This window comes from Columba livia, chromosome Z (assembly GCF_036013475.1).
Source record: "Columba livia isolate bColLiv1 breed racing homer chromosome Z, bColLiv1.pat.W.v2, whole genome shotgun sequence".
Taxonomy (NCBI): domain Eukaryota; kingdom Metazoa; phylum Chordata; class Aves; order Columbiformes; family Columbidae; genus Columba; species Columba livia.
Window position 1 is genome coordinate 20,235,915 of NC_088642.1, and position 19,441 is coordinate 20,255,355.

General features: G+C 41.0%; 1 protein-coding gene across 1 annotated transcript; it reads right to left on the reverse strand.

Moving 5' to 3' along the window:
• On the reverse strand, positions 1-18,592 carry SLC45A2 (solute carrier family 45 member 2). Its single transcript, XM_005506011.3, has 7 exons — positions 18,047-18,592; positions 16,754-16,930; positions 12,780-13,105; positions 8,907-9,050; positions 7,456-7,579; positions 6,269-6,474; positions 1-3,099 (listed from the first exon to the last, which is right to left on the reverse strand). The coding sequence occupies exons 1-7, from the start codon at positions 18,480-18,482 to the stop codon at positions 2,875-2,877; spliced, it is 1,638 nt and encodes a 545-aa protein (XP_005506068.1). The 5' UTR covers positions 18,483-18,592; the 3' UTR covers positions 1-2,874.
• Between the last annotated feature and the right edge of the window lie 849 nt (positions 18,593-19,441).

The window sequence follows — 19,441 nt, forward strand, 5'->3', positions numbered from 1 at the left end:
CACAATACAAAGGTCTTTATTTATTTGATTTCATGTCTGGAAACAAAACCAGATGAGAAAGATCACAGTCAGGATACTTCTAACTTTGAAACTCACATCACTGCAATAAAAGCCGATAATAAGTGCAATAGATAATCGTATTGATAATTCAAGTCCTGAACTATGTAAAATATCAGGAAAGGTATAACTTCTTAAATTAGTAACACCACAGTACAGTTTTTCAGTGCCTTTAACATTTTTAACATTTTAGCATTTGCATTGCTGAAATACTTACCTTATCCCTTCTCATGAATCAGTAACATTTTAGATTGTTTTCAGTAACACTAGAAATATTTTTTCTACTTCAGAGAGATCACCATCACAATTTTTCTGGTTTAAACACTGTATTTCAAGTTGTATGTAGTTTTTTGTCTGCTTGCTATTCTATTTTTGATGAAGACTCATTAAGAGAGATACTATTTAGTCTTAGAAACAAATATGGGATGTTTTTATAGTAAGATTTCATGTTCTGTGTTCTGTAGCATGCAGAAAATTATAAAAGGAAAGATCATAAGAAAGATGATAATGTGAGAACTCGAAACACTTTTCTCTGTAAAATTTCGTAAATAAAAACATTGATATATGTGATGGTCACATTTCTGTTCTCTCTGCAGGTCACAATTCTTATTTTGCTACAGATCCACAGTCGCTCTGTGGGCCTGAATCAATGCCAGCTTTCTCTTTGTGTAACAGAGCAGAGATAGCACTGCCCATTCAAATTTTAATGTTCTGACGGCATTTGACCTCAGAGAAAATATTGTCAAAAACGCAGGTCTTGTGAAGTTCCTTTCCCAGCTTCACACTGAGATGGGAACTTTATGTCTTCAGCTCCTGGAGCACGGGTTTACATTGTGCTTCAAATCCTGCAGTTCTATAAGACCAGATCACCTCTTCTTATCTCAATTGTTATGGCTCCACAGAAGCCTCACTCTTCCCTTAAAGATTCCTCCTCCCAGGAGATATGGAGTTAATGGAAGTTAATTAGTTAATGATGGCATAAAGTGAACTGAGAAGACAACTGCTCTTCATTCTCTGGCCTTCTCCTGTTTGTCCTGGTTGAGACCCTTGTGCTCCAGCCATGAGCATCTATGAGGTTTTCAATCACAGTTCAAGGGCTCAGCTTTTCTCTTCCATGAGTGTGAAATGAGATGGATTCATGAAGAGCTACAAAAATGGAAGAAACCATAAAAAGTGGCTCTTTCATACAGCAGAATGAAGAAGCTGTGAAAAAGTTCAAGGTTTGCCAGGCACTGAGCCCTGATTTGGGCCTTCATTGGAGACACAGTCACCAACAAGAAAAGGTAGCTGAGGCTGTCATGGGCTTGTTATAATTAATAAGAGTGTGTCTAAGGGAAAATTGTTTTTCCTGAGAATAAAAGACTCGCTCTACTCTTGAAAACATACAAAAAGGATGAAGTTAGTGCATCTCAACAGAGGCACCTTATGCTCAGATCTAAGTGTTTATTTGTGATGGTGTCAGTTTGTATCATGCAGAACTTCTAAGAGCTCATCAGTGCATTTGACTGAACAGTGTTAATAATATATGTGCAACATTTAAAAAACAAAACAAAACAAAACACCATACCTGGTAATGGTCTCTCTATGTCACTGTTCATTAACAATATTGTATTGGCAGATGGCTTCATGTGGCTCAGCATATAACAGCAAATGGATATGACAGTTTTCAAGACAGAGGGAGCACAGCATAAATACAGTTTATCACTTTCACAGACACAGGATTTTCAAAACTCTGGCAATATTATAAAAATAAGAATGAAGCTTCACATGCAACTGCACTTTAGTATTTACTGTGAAATAATTCCTGATTGCAGAGCTGAATTTATTTACAATATTCTGTAAAAGAGCAAATACCATTCCACTCAAAGCTAGATGCATGAAGGAAAACAGAGAAAACAGAGATGCCACTATAAGCTAAATACTGTCATATCTGATATCAAGATTTAAGTGGATGACAAGCGTTCATAAAATTCTTCTTTTGGCCAAGTTTTTTTTTCAATTACAGTATCAAAGTCAAGAGGTGAGCTTCTTAAGAAGGAAGAAATGGCAGCTGTTTCCCATAGATGGATTGTTTAGGTGCCTACACATGGATTTGCAGAGCAGAGTTAGGCAGACTTTTGTGACAAGCTCAGTCAGTATAATACTTCCATTTATACAGAAGCAGCAGGATCGAGTATAAAATAATTACTTAACTATTATGCTTTAAACAATAGTCTTCAATCTTTTTACATTTCAGTCATCTTTCACACCCAAATCTGCTTTTGACAGTAGCTGGGAATAAACTGATTCCATGAAACAGTACTACTAATCATAACACAGTTACACCCTGCATGGCCTCTTAGACCTGTTTGGCACTCCTGCAGCTTTTGACTGCCAGAAGCAATATCCCCAAAATTAAGATACCTGAAAAAACCCAGGATAAATAACAACTGTCTTCCTAAGCCTGTCCATTTTTATTACTTCTTCAATTTATCACATACTTATCTACTAACTTCCACAAATAGGTAATGAAGAGTTTTGTAATGACTCCTCATGTAGGGCATCAAGATACCATGGGCGTACACACCGTTATGTGTAATAGCACATCAGCAGGAATGAAGTAATAAAGCAGGCAAAATACAAAAGCTTCCTAACTCAGGCATTAGGTTACCAGTTTTATCAAGTCTCCATTTCATAAAGCTCTGGAATTGCAACCACTCCGAGGAAGGAAGAGAGTAGGACGTGCCAGCAGTACTAGCATGGCAACAGCGCCAGTGCCACTGACACAAAAAGAAAATGCTCCCCTGGGGAGATGTCTTCCAATTGCTTCACACAGTCCTACTGCACATATCGAACACGAAAAGCAACAAAGCAGCAGCCAATCAGTGACACCGTAGATGCCGAAATCACAGTGACTGTGCTGCCAGCGATACTAACCAAGAACCCCAGGCCCACACCAAGAATGATCTGGGCCAGCTGGACCATGCAGGTGAGAGCGGCGCAGTCGATGCCCTTCCCTCGCTCATGATCTCCAGCTTCTACCCCGGCCTGCAGCTTGAGGCTCTGAAAATAAGCACAAAACAAAACACAGTGAAATGAGACAGCTCCAGCAACTTGCAGCTCTCAGGCAATGTTCTGTCCAGACTCCCAGATGCCGCAGGATGGGTCAACAGTGTGTCCTGGCAGCCAAGAGGCCAACCGTGTCCTGGGTGCATCCAGCACAGCATTGCCAGCCGGGCAGGGAGGTGATTGTCCCGCTCTGCTCTGCACTGGTGCGGCCTCACCTGGAGCTCTGTGTGCAGGTCTGGGCAACACAGGGTAAAAAGGATATAAAACTGTGGGAGAGTGTCCAGAAGAGGGCTATGAAGTTGGTGAAGGATTTGGAGGGGAAGCCGTATGAGGAGCGGCTAAAGTCACTTGGTTTGTTCAGCCTGGAGGAGACTGAGAGGAGACCGCATGGCATCTACAGCTTCCCCACAAGGGGAGGAGGAGGGGCAGGCACCAACTCTTCTCTCTGGTGACCAACGACAGATCCCGAGGGAATGGCAGGAAGATGTGCCAGGGGAGGCTTAGGTTGGACGTTAGGAAAAGGTTCTTCCCCCCGAGGGTGGTGGAGCACTGGAACAGGCTCCCCAGGGAGGTGTCACAGCCCCAAGCCTGACAGTGTTCAAGAAGCAATTGTACGATACCCTCAGACACATGGTGTGAACTGTGGGGTTGTCATATGCATGGATGGGAGCTGGACTTAATGATTCTTGTGGTTTCCTTCCAACTCAGGATATTCTATGATTCTGTGATTCTATGAATAGCTCACTGCTTCCTACCTGTTTATTCTGCTTTGTCCCACAGAGGTTACAGAATTGAAAGAGAGATTTTACAAGTGATAATGGGTTTTCCAAGCTCCCCCTAAATTTTCCCATTTCTCCCATCTGCAATTTTCCCCTCTATCCTTTTTCTCAATGAAATAACTGTAACTTGATCAGAAAAATCAGCTGTTCCCTTGAAGTTCAGTTCTATTAGAGCTCTGGCAAACTGACATTTCACAGTACAGGACAACCCATCATAGATAATTTAGCTCCAACTCTCACAGTTGAAGGAGAGCTTCAAAGGGATGTTGAGTCACACGATGTCCCCCACACATACAGATCTGAATTTGTTATAATGGAGTACTGTCCTCTGAAGTTATACCTCAAAGCACATAATGGAGTTCAGTACTGAAATGTAAATGTAATGCTTTTATTGCTGGGGAAAAAAATAATCTGAAAACAATGGTCCAGACTAGGATTCTTCTACATTATGGAAGACCATAATTAACAAGTGATTATCTGTATATCTGCTACAATATACATAGCAGAGCAAAAGACTTCACTTATTATGTACAAGCATCTCATATATAAGCACCCCATGAGGGTAGGTGATCACTGGAACAGGTTGACCAGAGTGGTTGCAGAGTCTCCATCCTTAGAAATATCCACTCCATAGTGGACATGATCCTGGACAACCTGCTTCAGGTGGTCCTGCTTGAGCAGGGGTGTTGGACTACATGATGTTTGGAGGTCCCTTCCAACTTAAGCTGTTCTGTGATTCCCTCCAGTAAGGAACTATTCTATTTCGTTGGGAAATTAAATGATCATTTACATGTTTATTGTTCTTCCACAGGTTGCTGAGTACAGAAGGTTATAGTGTAACAAACAAGAGGTTTCCACACTGTAGGCTAGCTGTGCTGCTGTCTTCTGGTATCCAAACACTCTTGGCCAGTAAGATGCTTTTTGCAAGTCCTGTTACATTGCCTTCAAGCTGTTACCACACAAAGCTCAAAAGTACTGGAGACAAACAGTCCCCTCGTAATCCAGTAGACAAAATTGAATTTGAGGCCTAGGGAACAGCAGCAAAGAACAGGAGTTGAAATGGCAACATTTTAAAACCACATGATTTTGGTAGAATGCATAGTGAGCAAAATGTCTGTTCTTTGTTCTGGAATGATACAGTCCTTTCACCTAAAGTATTTCCAATTTTAGACACTTTTTTTTTTTCTGTGCACACTTCAGTGTATTTTATTTCACTTCTCTCTTGAAACAGCTGTGAAACAGAGCTAGACTACTCTTTTGCTTTTACTCCCTTTCTCTGAGTTGGCTGATGTAAAGTTAGGACTGTGATCTCACCTGAAGGTTCATTCCCTGTCCTTTGTTACATCTTTCTAAAAATCTCATAATGAGCATTCTCTATTGGAAGAAGCAGACAAATTAACTGAAAAATTAGGAATCAGATCTACAAAATATTTAACCACATTGAGACTTACTCCTATGATTCAATAGAATAATTAAGAGTTTTCTTGTATTCATCATTCAGATGATGATGGTTAAAAGTTGTACAGAACAGTGAGACATGTTCTCAAGGACTTGATCTAGCCCTGTGCTGGTCTCAACTATGTTTCTATGTTGTTTTTCAAAAGTTCAGCATTTCCTTTATTAATTTCTTCAGATATCCCCAGATACAATGAGAACTTTTCCTAAGTCCTCCCAACTCTCTTCAATCCTCGTTCTTTCCAGCGCTCTCACTAACTTGAGAGAAGTTTTCCATTAAAGAGCTTAACACTTTGAAAGACATGAAGATCCTGCCGTGCCCAATAACACGATATAACAAATGCAAGCTTTTCCATATTCTCCTTGGAAACATGATTTCTTGATGGGGAGGACCAAAAACCAACCCCAGACATTTAGAGTGATAATGAGAATGTGGTATATAATGTAATACTGAACTCTATAAAACTGTTCCTTAATTACATATCTTTATTAGCTAGCAGTTTTCGTAACACTTTGCAGTTAACTAAAAACTCTTCCAGCCTTTACAGTGTGGCTATTAACCTTAGGAACTCAGAAGTCAAGTCCTCAGCTAATACAGCTGGAGGGAAGAATATAAGGAAGGTAGCACTTCAAGGCAACGCAAAGAGAAGCCCTGTTATCTGCTTACTGCCTGAACATGTACTGTGATTAGCTTTGTTCCAGTTCTGATGATAAATAATTACCAGTCCCACTACAGGACTGTTCAGAAAGTTTGGAGCTGAGACGTCACCTCTCTCAGTCAGAAAGTTTCCTTTCATAGCATGTGTCATCATAAATAGTTTGAAATTAAAATTAAAAGCTGCTCACCAGTTCTAAACAGTTTTCACCCAAAACACACTAAACAGACCCAGACATACATAAACTTACCTTTCTTCAGACATTGAACTCACCTCTTCTTCCCTGTGATACTCTGCAATGAGTTGGAAAGGCACCGTGTACAGTGTGCTGGACATGACACCGAACAGGGAACACAAAGCCAGAGTGGAATGGACGTGGGGAAACAAGCCAATCAATCCAGTACCCAATCCAAAAAGTAGGTATCCAATGAAATAAAGTCCCTTTAATCCTATGTATGGCAGAAGGATCTTCTGCAGGTCTGTGAAAGAAAGTGAAAAAGCTGATAAGACTAAACCAGAACAGGTTAGATTTCATGAGGGAGTTCCTTTTAGGGGTTATATTTTGTAAAATACAATAAAGGAGATAATCTTACTGATTTTGGAAGTTGCCTCAAATTATTGTAGGTATAAACTTGCCAAAGAATACTTGCTTTTTCTGGGGATAGCCTTATTCTGGCATAGCCAACTCCAGAGAAGAAGTAGTTAACAACCATCCTGGAAGAACTGCCCCCATTGACAACTTCAGACACTTCCGCTGTTTGATTATAATGCGAATGTTTGGCACCAACCTCTGTCTGAGCTGAGAAAGGCACTACAGAAATGCCTACAGTTCAGCTCCAAAGGAGAAAAGATTTCCCTCAAGACTCTTTTAGACGCTCAATTCAGCCTCCAAAATGCTACTCATTTGAGTTTTCAGATCATAAGCAATTTTTTTAATCCATGGTAAGACCTACGGTGAAATCTATCTGGGGAACTGTGCTATCATATTTACACGTAATTTTGGAGAGCAAGGTTTATGCTTCTGGCAAGAACTTCTACTGCATTGTGAAAATTGTTTTATGAGAAATACAGACAGGGAGAGGCCAACAGAGGGACCTTTGAGAAACTACAGCTACAGCAGTGCTAGGCAAAAGAACATCTCAGAATGATGCCCATGGCATGAATTTCTGTCTGAAATTTAGCCTCAGGATTTTCAGCGTTCAGGGTCAGTTCACATGCAGAGCAATGCCTTAACCCAAACTGACCTCTCATCATATGGTCAGGAAGTGTTCATGTTGAGATGCAAGTTTCAAACAATGCTGAGAATGTAACATTTCTTAGAGTTTTAATGTGGGGAAAAAAAAAAAAAAACAACAACCTGTTAATTTGGCATTGCTCCATTTTTTTAAACAGTGTCAAACAGCAAACAGTTTAAACACTGTTTCAAAACAAAGTGTTGGAGTACTTTCCTGGGTACTTACAAGAATAGACTGATGAAGCAATTGCATTGATGCACAGCCCCCAGCATCCCATCTCTACTCCTGCTTTGTAGGTAAGGTAAAGCGTGGAGTTATGAGGTGCATAAGGACTACCCTGGTATACAACCTGGAAGAGACCACAAGATCACAGAAGGCAAGGATGGACTGCATGTTTATAATACCTCTCTCACACGGGAACGGGGTACCGCCCTTAGGCCCTCATCTCCGGTAGAGGAGATAATTAGCACCCAAGAAATCTGTTAAGCAGTGCTCAAACTATCCTTTCACAGTTCACCAAGTTTCATAATCATTTCTTTCAGATTCACACATCCCAGGTTCCTCCTGATTTATTACCCTCTGCCTTTTCCTGGGCTCTCCACTCCACACTGACTTGTTTGCTGTTTTTCCTTTGGGTGTCTTATTTCCTACTCTCCTTCTCTCTCCCCTTCTGTCTTCTTGCCTTAGTCCTTCTTTCCTGAATTTATCTAAAATTAATTTTTGTTTTTTCTTTCAGGTTTACCCCAAGACATTGATTTTTCCACCCAGTAATTGTCTTACTCAGTTTCTTATCTAGGCAAGCAAAATTTTTTCAATCAGTTGTTCGTATACACTGCAGAGAGAAAAAAACAACCAACAAACCCACCCCAACAACAACAACAACAACAGTCAAAAAACCACAACCCTCCCTCTCGCCTACAGAGACAGAAAAAGGTAAGGAAATGGGAATACTGCATGGAAATCACAGAAAAAAAAAAAAAAATGGCAATGAGACAATTCATGCCAGGAGCATATTTGTACCCTGGAAGAAAGGAGGCAGACAAGGTCATATAGGCACTAATCACTGGCAGGTAAATACAGTCTTACAGCCTATGAATGGTGGGGGAAAGGGAGCACTGGATATCAAGAAGGCAAGTAATAGCTGGCAGAAGGGACTCAGGGAAAGGTTTAAAGGGGTATGGTAGGGACAGCCAAATTCAGCAGATGAGCTTTCAGCTACCCAGTATCTCACTGTGTGCAAAGAGCTGCAGAGCCCGAGGCCAGGGAGGCTGCAGTGCAGGTGGACATCTCTGTGCCAACAGTGCCAGGGTGTGGACAGCTGCATTCAAGCAACATCAGCATTACTTTAGTTAGGAAACATGCCCACCTCAGAGGGGCTCCAGAGCCAAAGCAGAAAATAGATGTGTTCGGAACAGCTCTGAGAGCTTCATCTGGAACAGTTAAATAGATACAAATAGCCTTACAAATACTAAAAGGTTTTCCCCAAAGATCCAACAGACTAGCTTGGAACAAGGGCCTGAGATCAATTAGTGGTTTTACAAAAGTCTTGTTGAGCCATCCAGACACAGCTGGCTCTGCGATCACTGTGATTCCTTCAGGATTACAACGCTGTCTTATTTTCAGTGGAGAAGAAGATGCTATGAGGAAAGAGAAGTGAAAGGATTTTATGCTTTTACCTGTCCCATGAAATCTGTGAAGAAAAGCATGTTGGACAGGAAAGCCATCCATCCAAAGAGGTGACTCACACACAGATGGCGATAGTGGGATGGCATATTTAGAAGTGTCTTCAGGAGTGATTTAAGGGTCATCCGCCTCTGATCCTAAAAGCAAGTATATAACAATAATACAGTATTATTGCCCTGAAGGCTAATAAAACAGCTAATAGCACATGAAAGGCCTCAGCATCTGTTTGTTGTTAAACTTCACAGTTTTTTACTTTTTGGGAGGAAGGGTTGTTTGGGTAGTTAATGTCCTTCAATATATATTTGATTTGTAGAGCCACTGCCTAATAAAGTCATCTGAAAGATTCACAGAGATTCTGGGAGAGCTGGGGATATATCAGCAAGGATGTATCATTTCTTCCTGTTATAATCAGTAGGATTATTGTTTACCTGTACAAACCCCAGAATAGGAGCAAAAATAATTACTTTATAGAGACAATCAGCTTTACATTGAAAATTTAAAGCTGCCACAGAAAAAAATGAAACTCAGAATACCTCTTGAGAACTAGAATGTATCAGTCGTGGAATACAGCACTTCTGAGACCTTGTTGCTGTTCCCTTCTATGTGCTGAATTCCCTAGACATCTTCACCTCTTCTGGCATATAATAAGATTTCCGCTATGTACTGTCCTCCCCTCCATGCAGCAGGGAGAGACTGTGGCACATCATGGGAGACACAGCACCTACAGATCCTGGCACTCAGAGAATGCCAGCTGCAGCACCTGAATGCCTCATCCCATGGGAGAAATATCTCATTCAAAAAAAACCCCATTATTCGTGTTGGTTAACAAATCCCACTGATGCGGAAAATCAAAATTTTGCACCACCTTCAATGCCCTGCCTTATTTCCCTCCTCTTTTTCTAAGGCCTATGTCTCAAAATTTTTCTAGACACATTCATCAGATCAGTTGCGTCACATGAATTTTTTCAGTACTGTAGGTGACTTGATGTCAGGCATTTGTGACACACAATTCTTACTGCTTTAAAGTGCCTGCATAGTTCTTTGCTTTTAAAGAAAAAAAGATATTATTGTATCTGTATATGATGGAATACTTCAGATTTTCTCTAGTGATGTTTGGAGGTAACAGTGTTGAGACAGATCATTGGGGGATCCATGTGGTCATGAAATGTGGAAGAACTGTAAAAGTTACGTTCATTACTGGTAATCTGATTTTTTGCCTTCGATTTTCTGGAAGATAGTGATATTTTTCACTCCTTTCGGTGTTCTACTTTTCACAGTTCCGTTTTCCTTTGAACTGGGTTATGCTGCAAGCTACTCTATGAGTAATCACCACATATAAAGTTGGGAAATATTTTGCTGCAGTGAGAGGTTTTTAATCCTCACAGGAATGCCAAAATTCAAGTTGCGGACTTTCACTTTGAACTGTTTGTTGTCCAATTCCCTTGGAATTTCTCTGGGCATCACTGTCTCTCTTAAACAGGGTAAGCTTCCTATTCTTCTACAGTTATGAAAAAACAACAACAAAAAAATCCACATTGTCTCATTAGTGTTCTTTCAAGGACAATAACTATCGTCTGACTTTAATTTGTTCAACTCTTCCACACGGTTCTTTAAAACAGCTTTTCCAATCAAAGTGTTATCATCAGGTCAGGGAACTACAAAGGATACTGCTGTAATTGCAAACAATAATTTGACAGCTAGACAGAAACACTTGCTTTCTATTTAGATATTTTAGAGAGTGGAAATGGAGACTGAAATGTTTAATGCATACATTCAATACCCAGCAACACACAAACCCCAAACTAATTTAAATGATGTGTTGAAGTTTGGCTCTGTTTAAGTGCCTTATCCTTTAAAAGCTCACAATGCCCAATCATTTTATCTATAAATTCTCTACAACTCAAGGCCTAAGATGATTCTTAAGGATGCAGAGGAATCAATATGACTTGGGTTTTATGGCAGCAGATCCTGAGTAACTTGGCACAAAACTAAAGAAAAAATATAAATCACTTTTAATGTGTGTTCATACTGTAACAGGTCAAATCTGATAAATAATCATGGTAGCTATTAGCACATAAGATCACAGTCCTTAATTTAGAAGATATAGGGTCATGATGCCTGCCACAAAAAAAAAAAAAGAGACACAGAAAAACAGGAAGCCAAACCACTTATTCAAGGAAGCAATTACAGTAATGAATGAACTCAAAAACCATGTACCACAAGAGACAGACGATTAAGGCAGTGGCTGTCTGGAATTTATAGATAGCCAGGCACATCAAAGAAACATGAGACAGATCAAAGCACTGTGAGCCTCTGACAGACTGTCCAGATAAAAATATGGAGAAGAGAGCAATGGCACAAGCTGTCCCACCGTGGACACCAGAGCTTTACCTCGGGTGTCAGATGTGACTGATTCAGTGGAATCAGTTCTTGCCAAGGTAACCTGGCCCCTCGTCTGCTCCCCGTGCTTTCACTGCATCTGCTCTCTCTTCATTTACCTTCCTTCTTTTTTAGAGCCCATTTGGGCCAAGCAGTCAATGACACTCGGCATCTCTGGTGATTTGGAGGATGTTCAGAGTGAACAGTGCTGTTGAGGGATGTTGGCTGCTCAGCCTGGCCCATGGTGGTGAAACAGGCACAGCATTGCAGTCTGCTAGCCGTGTTCTCCTGACACATTGTCACTTGCTGTCCCTCTCTGTGTTTGCCCAGCATTATCATCAGGCAGTGTTCTATTCTACCTTTGTGTGTTGTATCTGATATAATAATATTTTTCTTTGAGTTAGGAATGCCAAGTGCTATTATACTACAAATGAAAAATAGCAAAATACAATCAATCCGTCTATTTGTAGCGTAAACATGAGTTTAGGTTTCTAACTTAGAACAACCTACACATTCTCCATATTTTTCACCTGATTTATCAAGACCTGTATCAGGGATAAATATAAATAACACCTAGAGATCAGAAGGGAAATTAAAACAACAGGCAACTGTTTCATCATTTATTGTTACACTAGAAGCCAAACATACACATTAGCATTTCCTTGCTCAGGGTACCATGAGAGTACAGTGAGGATTCCTAGCACTAAAAGTCAACAAAACAGTAAAAACTATTTCCTGTTCCCAAGACCATTCTAGAAATGTGCTCTCCAGACATTTTTCAGGTAGATTCACCTTTTCCTTGTTGCCCTAGGTTGAAGCAATTGCTCATAGAAACACATCAGAAACAGAATTAACAGTGATGATTTGAAAGGTCTCGCTAGTCTCTCCCACCTAAAAGCTCTGCCAAAGTCACAGCTACAAATCACTTCAAAATAAAACTCTGTAAGTGAGGTAGCATTGTTACAGAAGTAACGATTTTAAACACATCACTACTGTCACTAAATCCTCAATTAAATGCTAAGCAGTAGCGTAACTGGAATGTTTACTAGACCAGGGAACAAATGCTTCATATGTTTTATGTATGTAAGTGCATGGACTTCAATGGGGGTTACAGATTTACATCATAGATTAATGGTCTGTAGTCCTTGTCCGCAACATGATGTTAATTCTACCAGGAGTGAAGGACAAAGTATATCCTCTTTACACAATTCACATGAGGACGGTATCAGGAAACTGACACAGTTTCTCCCTCATCCCTGCCAATTATTCAAAGCGTCAGGATCAGTCCATCTAGGCCCTCTTGGTGGAAATACTTTGTAAATACAAAAAAAAAAAAAAAAAAGAGAAAAGCAAACAGGCTTTCTATCGACCCTGTGTCCTAGTGGAGAATTCTTTTGCTATGTGTGAAGGGGATCTATTGCAAACAGTCAGGATCAGCTAATTACAGGCTTTCCAAAGATAGAACGATAAGCGTTACAAAATCTTACCTCTGTACGTGATGGAACAGCACATTTCTCTGATTCAGTTCCAGCCATTATACCAGTACATGTTGATTTGAAGTCACTTTTCTTGAGTTCCTCCTCTATGGAGCTATATTTATAGGATCCAGTCACTTCCAACAGCAACTTTGTCTCTTCATTTTCATATCTGAGTGGGACTTCAGGAATACTGTACAGGTGCACAGTAAGGCAGATTAGGAGAACCAAGGCTGCGAATAAGAAAATCACCTGGAATTCCGATGCCAAGGAAAATCCTAGCACAGTGTGACCCCAATCCACAGCACCTGTCAGGTAACCCAGGGCTCCTCCCAAACCTACAGGGGTGGGAAAAAGGACAAAAAAAAATCTACTGGCATTGATAAAATAAACAATCTGTACACAATACCCCCAACAGGCAATCCCCTCAAGAAATGACTGAATAATCACTCTCCAGATATTAATCACAAGAAACAGGAATACTGAGCTAAATACATACATAAGCAGTTACCAAAACATCTCTTGAAAAATCTCCTCAGCTCTGGTGGACAGAGGTCTCCAAAAAATGCATGAACACATAGCAACACGGGCCTCCACCTCTCTTCTCTTTGAGCTTTTATTTTCTTTGAAACAGTGAGTAATACAAAATAAAGTTCTACTGAAACTTATGGGTTTTTTTTAACTTCAAAGAACAAACCTTTTTAAAACTTATATTGAGACTATTTATAGTTTTGAGTCTGTAAAATGTATTTTATACAGCTGAATCTAAACAGAAATACTGTCTCCATGTGAAATTAAAAAATATAAAAGGAAATAAAACCAAATGCATTTTCTTGTAGTTATCAAAGTCCAAGTACCTCACCACTTGGAAAAGAAAACAAAAAGGATCAAATACAAATGTGTAATTCCATTTACTGATTTTCTCAGAAAAGTCAGAAAAAAAAAGGTAAAATGAGAATGTGACCTTGTGTCTTGAAGCTAAAAAAGCAGTGTTCAGCCCAATTAAAAAAAAATAAATAAATTATTTATGTTATTAGTGCATACAGCTCCAAAAGCACAAGAAAGCACACTGTGTACAGAGCTCTGGTAGGGGAAGCAGGTTTGTAGAGTTCTGACACCTTGTTAACTTGGTGGCTCTGCAGGACATGGGAGTCAAGCAGGAGAGAAGCATTTGCAGGACTTGGAAGCATTTCTGTTCTTCTGCTTAGGAGAGCTGAAGACAATATATGGCAGAACCATTCTGTCTAACTGAAAGTAACATCTGTTTCACCTAAAACCAAAGTGATTTTAATACCATTCTGGGCTTTCTGTACTTTTTTCCCTCTTGGTTCTGATTATGGTCCTCCTTCACTGTGCCACGCTGCATTTTACAAAGGACTGTATCCTCGCTTGTTCTCATGAAAAACAATTAGGCTGTTAATAATTATTTGAAGAAAACCCCTGCAATGAGCAGGGACATCTTCAACTAGATCAGGTTGCTCAGAGCCCCGTCCAGCCTGGCCTTGAATGTCTCCAGGGATGGGGCATCGACCACCTATCTGGGCAACCTGGGCCAGTGTTTTACCACGCTCATTGTAAAAAATTTCTTCCTCATGTTTAACCTCATGTTTGCGCAGAGTGAATGTTAGGTATCTGATGGCTTTGCATACTTGTCCTGGTTTCAGCTGGGATAGAGTTAATTTTCTTCCTAATAACTGCTGTAGTGTTGTGGTTTGGATTTAGCATGACAATAATGTTGGTAACACACTGATGTCCTAGTTGTTGCTGAGCAGACAAGGGCTTTTCAGCTTCTCATACTGGCCTGCCAATAAAAAGTTGTGGAGTGCACAAAAGGTTGTAAGGAGACACAGCTGGGACTGCTGACCCCAATGGACCAAAGGGATATGATACCATATGATGTCATACTCCACATATAAAGCTGGGGGAAGAAGAAGGAAGAGGGGAACATTCAGAGTGTTGACGTTTGTCTCGTCAAGCAACTGTTGTTCGTGATGGAACCTGGCTTTCCTGGAGATGACTGAAGACCTGTCTGCCAATGGGAAGTGGTGAATGAATTCCTGTTCTGCTTTGCTTGTGTGCGCAGATTTTGCTTTACCTATTAAACGGTTTTTATCTCAACCCATGAGTTTTCTCACTTTTATCCTTCCAACTCTCTCCTCCATTCTGCTGGGGGGCGAGTTGAGTGAGTGGCTGTGTGGTGCTTAGTTGCCAGCCAGAGTCAAACCATGACAACACTGTTTTGGCAAAAAGTAATCATCACATTGGAGTGCAGTCTGAGTGTGCTTGCTGGATATGTGCACTCTTCCTTCTACTTATATCAGTGGTCCTAAGATTCACAACTGCAAAGCTACTGAGTTTCATGTTCAAACCTTAAACTGAAGGCAAATTGGAGAGCAAAATCTTGGAGATATTTAGTATAAAAAGAAGAATAAAACAGGGGAAATGAACTCAGTGTCTAAAACAAAAGATAGAAAATAAGTGGGAAGATTGTTGTCTGTGTCTAATAGGGATAGAACAAGGAATGATAAATGGAAATTGTAGGGAATGGATATTAAGGTTAGATTTTAGGTAAAACTGTCTAACAAAAAGGCCAGTGGAACAGACTGTTTTGGGAGGGCTGCAGAACCCCTGTTAAGGGAGGGTTTCAAGCACAGGCTACGTAATTACCCGTCAAGAAGGGTTAAGATACAATGCTCTTACTCTAGAAGGCACAGGGTGATGGACAAAACAATGCAGAGAAATCTGTTCCAGTTTTATTTGATGTGATTTTATTTGATGTGATTTGTCCCACATCCCTTTTCGCAATTCAGTACACAAATGAATCAGCTAAATCTGTAGCTCTGAATTTGGAAATGAAGCTTTTTTAGAATCATCTGAGGAAAAATTGCAACCAGAGTTCTGCTCAAGGCAAGAATACATGTAGAGACTCAGTTTCCTCTCTGTTCAAACAGGTGCTTGTTAAAAATTTTATCTGTTAGTTTCTAATGGATAATACTGATTTCATTCCCATGTGGCTTTAAGGTTCCCTTTTAATCTGTCTTCCTGGCACAGCTATTTCATATGTACAAAAGAGGCCCGTTGTCAACAGCTACTACACCTCTCTCCTAGTCTAGAGTAACTGCCACTGAATCTGCGGGCCTCTGCTCCTGGTACAGCTCAGTGTTCTCAACAATCTGCACCAGCACAGACTGCATGACTTCTCATCCAGTCTGCTTTTTGTCTAGTCCCTTCACAGTGACTGCTCACAGACACAGATGGAAGCTCCTACTGATTCACATTACAGTTACACAGCCTTACATGTCTTACCTGTGCATTTTCTCAACATAGGGCTCATGTAGCACAGAAGGTTTCCTTCTGTAATTCGGCAATGTTTTCAGCATGTATTAGCGCAAACAAAGCTCATACTTCATTTGCAAGAGCCTGGACTGAACCACTTGGACTTATTTTGTGGAAGTTGTGAGTTCTGAATTTTACACAGAACTCATTCTATACAGGAAGGCAGCACGTATTGGAGAATTGCTGAAGAATGGAAATCAGCTATTCTGGTTTGTGCAGCTCTTGCCCTATGTTTATTCTGTGCAGAATAAATATGTTAGCTTTATGTGCTATTGCATGGAAACAAGTTACATATCCTATTTTCTTTTTTCAGCAAAAACTCAAAAAAAACCCACAAGACAAACCAAAACCAGCAACAAGCTGCATAAACACTATTTCACTTTTTGAAATAGTTAATTGTTGTTACTTCAGTCATGGCTATATTGCTGTAAATGTTTATGCCCACAGCTTTCTGCAGCAGAATTCTTGTAGCAGTAATCACAAGTTGCTATTCTCCAGAGTAGTGGAAACCCAGCAACAAAAGACTCGTGACTGAAGTGTGGGATCAGATGATCAGTTCATTCAAGATTAGAAACACAGTAAGGATAAAATCCATGCAGTTACTTTCCCCTCCTTTGAGACACAGGGAGAAAAAGAAGGCCTCTGAGTACCTGTAAGGAGGGCGTGGTAATGCAGACCCTTCTCTTTATCCTGATGAGAGCAGACATCAAATAAATATGCTTTGATGGGGCCATCAATAAAATCAGCTGCAAAATCAAAAAGCACTACTCCCAGCATGGTAATGACTATTGCCCACGTCCGCTGCTTGCTTCTCTCATCGATGAAAGCTACAAAGAGAAAAACACCCTCATTCTGACAGCAACAGTGCCATGTTCTGCAAAACCACATTTTATTTTATCTTTCCTGATACCTCTGTATCTGAACAGCGCTCAGATATGCAAGAGAGAGCAGTGATATGAGCATCACATCAGAGAAGCAGGATAACTGAGTCTGTGTAGTCTTGAGCTGTGCCAGGCTGACGTACTGCCTTGAGCCAGCACAAGCTCAGGGTACTCCAAGCTCCACAACCAAGAGCATCGCTAGCTCCTAACTCCTTCATTCCTCCATGGCATGCTCTGATAGCCTAGAATACAAACATTTTGTAGTACTTTTTTGTTCTATTTGTTCCACCTTTCCATTGTTTTAGATAATGAGGGGTTGACTGGAACATCCATTTTTTGGGGGCAAAAGAATACAAGTATATTCAGCACCAATCCAGGAACTGAAAATCAATCCATATATAAAAACACACACCTCTCCCCTTTGCCAAGTCGTAATGACAGCAACAACCTTCCATCAAGGCTTTGAGAAGTTACTTGTCAAGATTAAATATAACGTGTATCTAGGGATATAACTCCTATTTGATTTTGCACATTCCAGGTGCAACACTGTTTCCAAGGAGCTGTGGGCTTCTGTTACTCACCAGCATTACAGAGTTTGGAGTCAAACCAGTGCTACAATAATTAAAGATACGTATTTCAATGCTAATCCATCTAAAATATGGGTTAACAGATATTCAGTTTGGAAGTGTATTACATCACACAAACAACACTGATCATTTAACTTAACAAGATCGATTTTAGTTCCTAAAAACTGGTCTGGGCCTAAGCAGTGCTTTACTTCTATGAACGGATCAGGCCGCCACACCAACATACAACATACTGTAATCAAACATACAAACTACAGAACACTATGTACAGGCTACAAAAACAACATGCTGCGTTAGGATTGAATGGGTTTGAAGATTTCAGTGCTCTCCAGCGCCTTCAATGCAGCTGATTAACATGATACCAAATTTTAACACCCAGTTTTAGCAGAGAAAAAAAAGTAACCCCTCTCTTCTTTCTGATTCAAAAGGCTAGAATGGTATTTTTCTGTTAGCAGAGCGCATGCCCCTCACTCACCTGAGATCATCACGTCCCCATTGAGGTACAAAGCCATGCCTAACAGCATTATGAGGCCCAGACCCAAAATGTAAGGTCTCCTCCTGCCCCAGCTACAGGTGCAGTGATCGCTGGCTGAACCTACCACAGGCTGCAGCATGAAGCCCAGGATGGGGCTGATGAGCCACACCAGGCTGTAGAGGTTCTTGGGCAGCCCTACACTGAGCAGCACCGGCGTGACAAAGGCGGCCTCCACGGCATAGCAGAACTCCCGGCCGAACATGGCCATGCTGTGCATGACCAGCCTTCCCATCGCCCGCTGCTTTGGCACCACTGCTCCGGTCCTGGTCACAGATTGCGGCACAGCCTCCTCCTCCCTGCTGCTGTCCATATCGGCCTTGGACACCTCAGAAGGGGGTGGAAAAGCCCCGTTGAAACTCTCTTTCGATAAGGTCATCGCTCTGGCTTCGCTCTGGTGCAGCTCTGGCGCTCTGGCGAGTCGGTGCTGCCTGCCCCGGCTGACATGGAGCCCAGATCATATGCCGGGTGGGATCGGTCTGTGCTGGGGGAGGGACTCACATACTTTCATGGCTCTGTGATCACAAGTTATGCAAGGAAGGGGGCGGGGAAGTGTGTCTTAACATTAGCAGATCTGAGCTCTTGGGCGTCTTTAAAACTCTCAGCTCTCCACAACTGAAGAACTACTGTTTAAGCATGAAATACACACAAAACAGCAACATACATCACATGGGCGAGGTGCAGGATTAGCCTGACACAAAGCTATTCCTCTTGTTGCTGCAAGAAGTGATACCAAGAATCTAGAGCCCCCATTTTTTCATTCAAAAAACAACATGAGAACCAGTCAGAATGACGATTTCCTGTTGACCGAATCGGGGAAAGAATTTGCAATATATATCTAAAAAAAAATTTCAGTCCATTTCATTAAGGTAAGTGAACCTACCTATTGCTCTAGAGTGTTAGTGGCAGACAAAAAGCCTGACAGAAATCTAGGGAAAAACTTTTGCAGCTGTTGTGTGCCACCCTCAATAAAACTGATTATTTTCTTTATTTCTGAAAAACAAGGATATCAGGATCACTCAGTGTTTTTTTAAACAGTTTTTCCTGCCAAGAGAAGTTCTTAAAAGAAATCTGGAGTGAAATACCAAAACTGTAGCTTTCAGGTTGGCCACCTGAGTGAGCCAGCTGATCCAACATATGCTGAATCATAGAATCACAGAATGGTTTGGGTTGGAAGGGACCTTTAAAGGTCATCTAGTCCAACCCCCCTGCAATGAGCAGGGACATCTTCAACCAGGTCAGGTTGCTCAGAGCCCTGCCGAGCATGGCCTGGAATGTTTCCAGGGATGGGGCATCTACCACCTCTCTGGGCAACCTGGGCCGGTGTTTCACCACCCT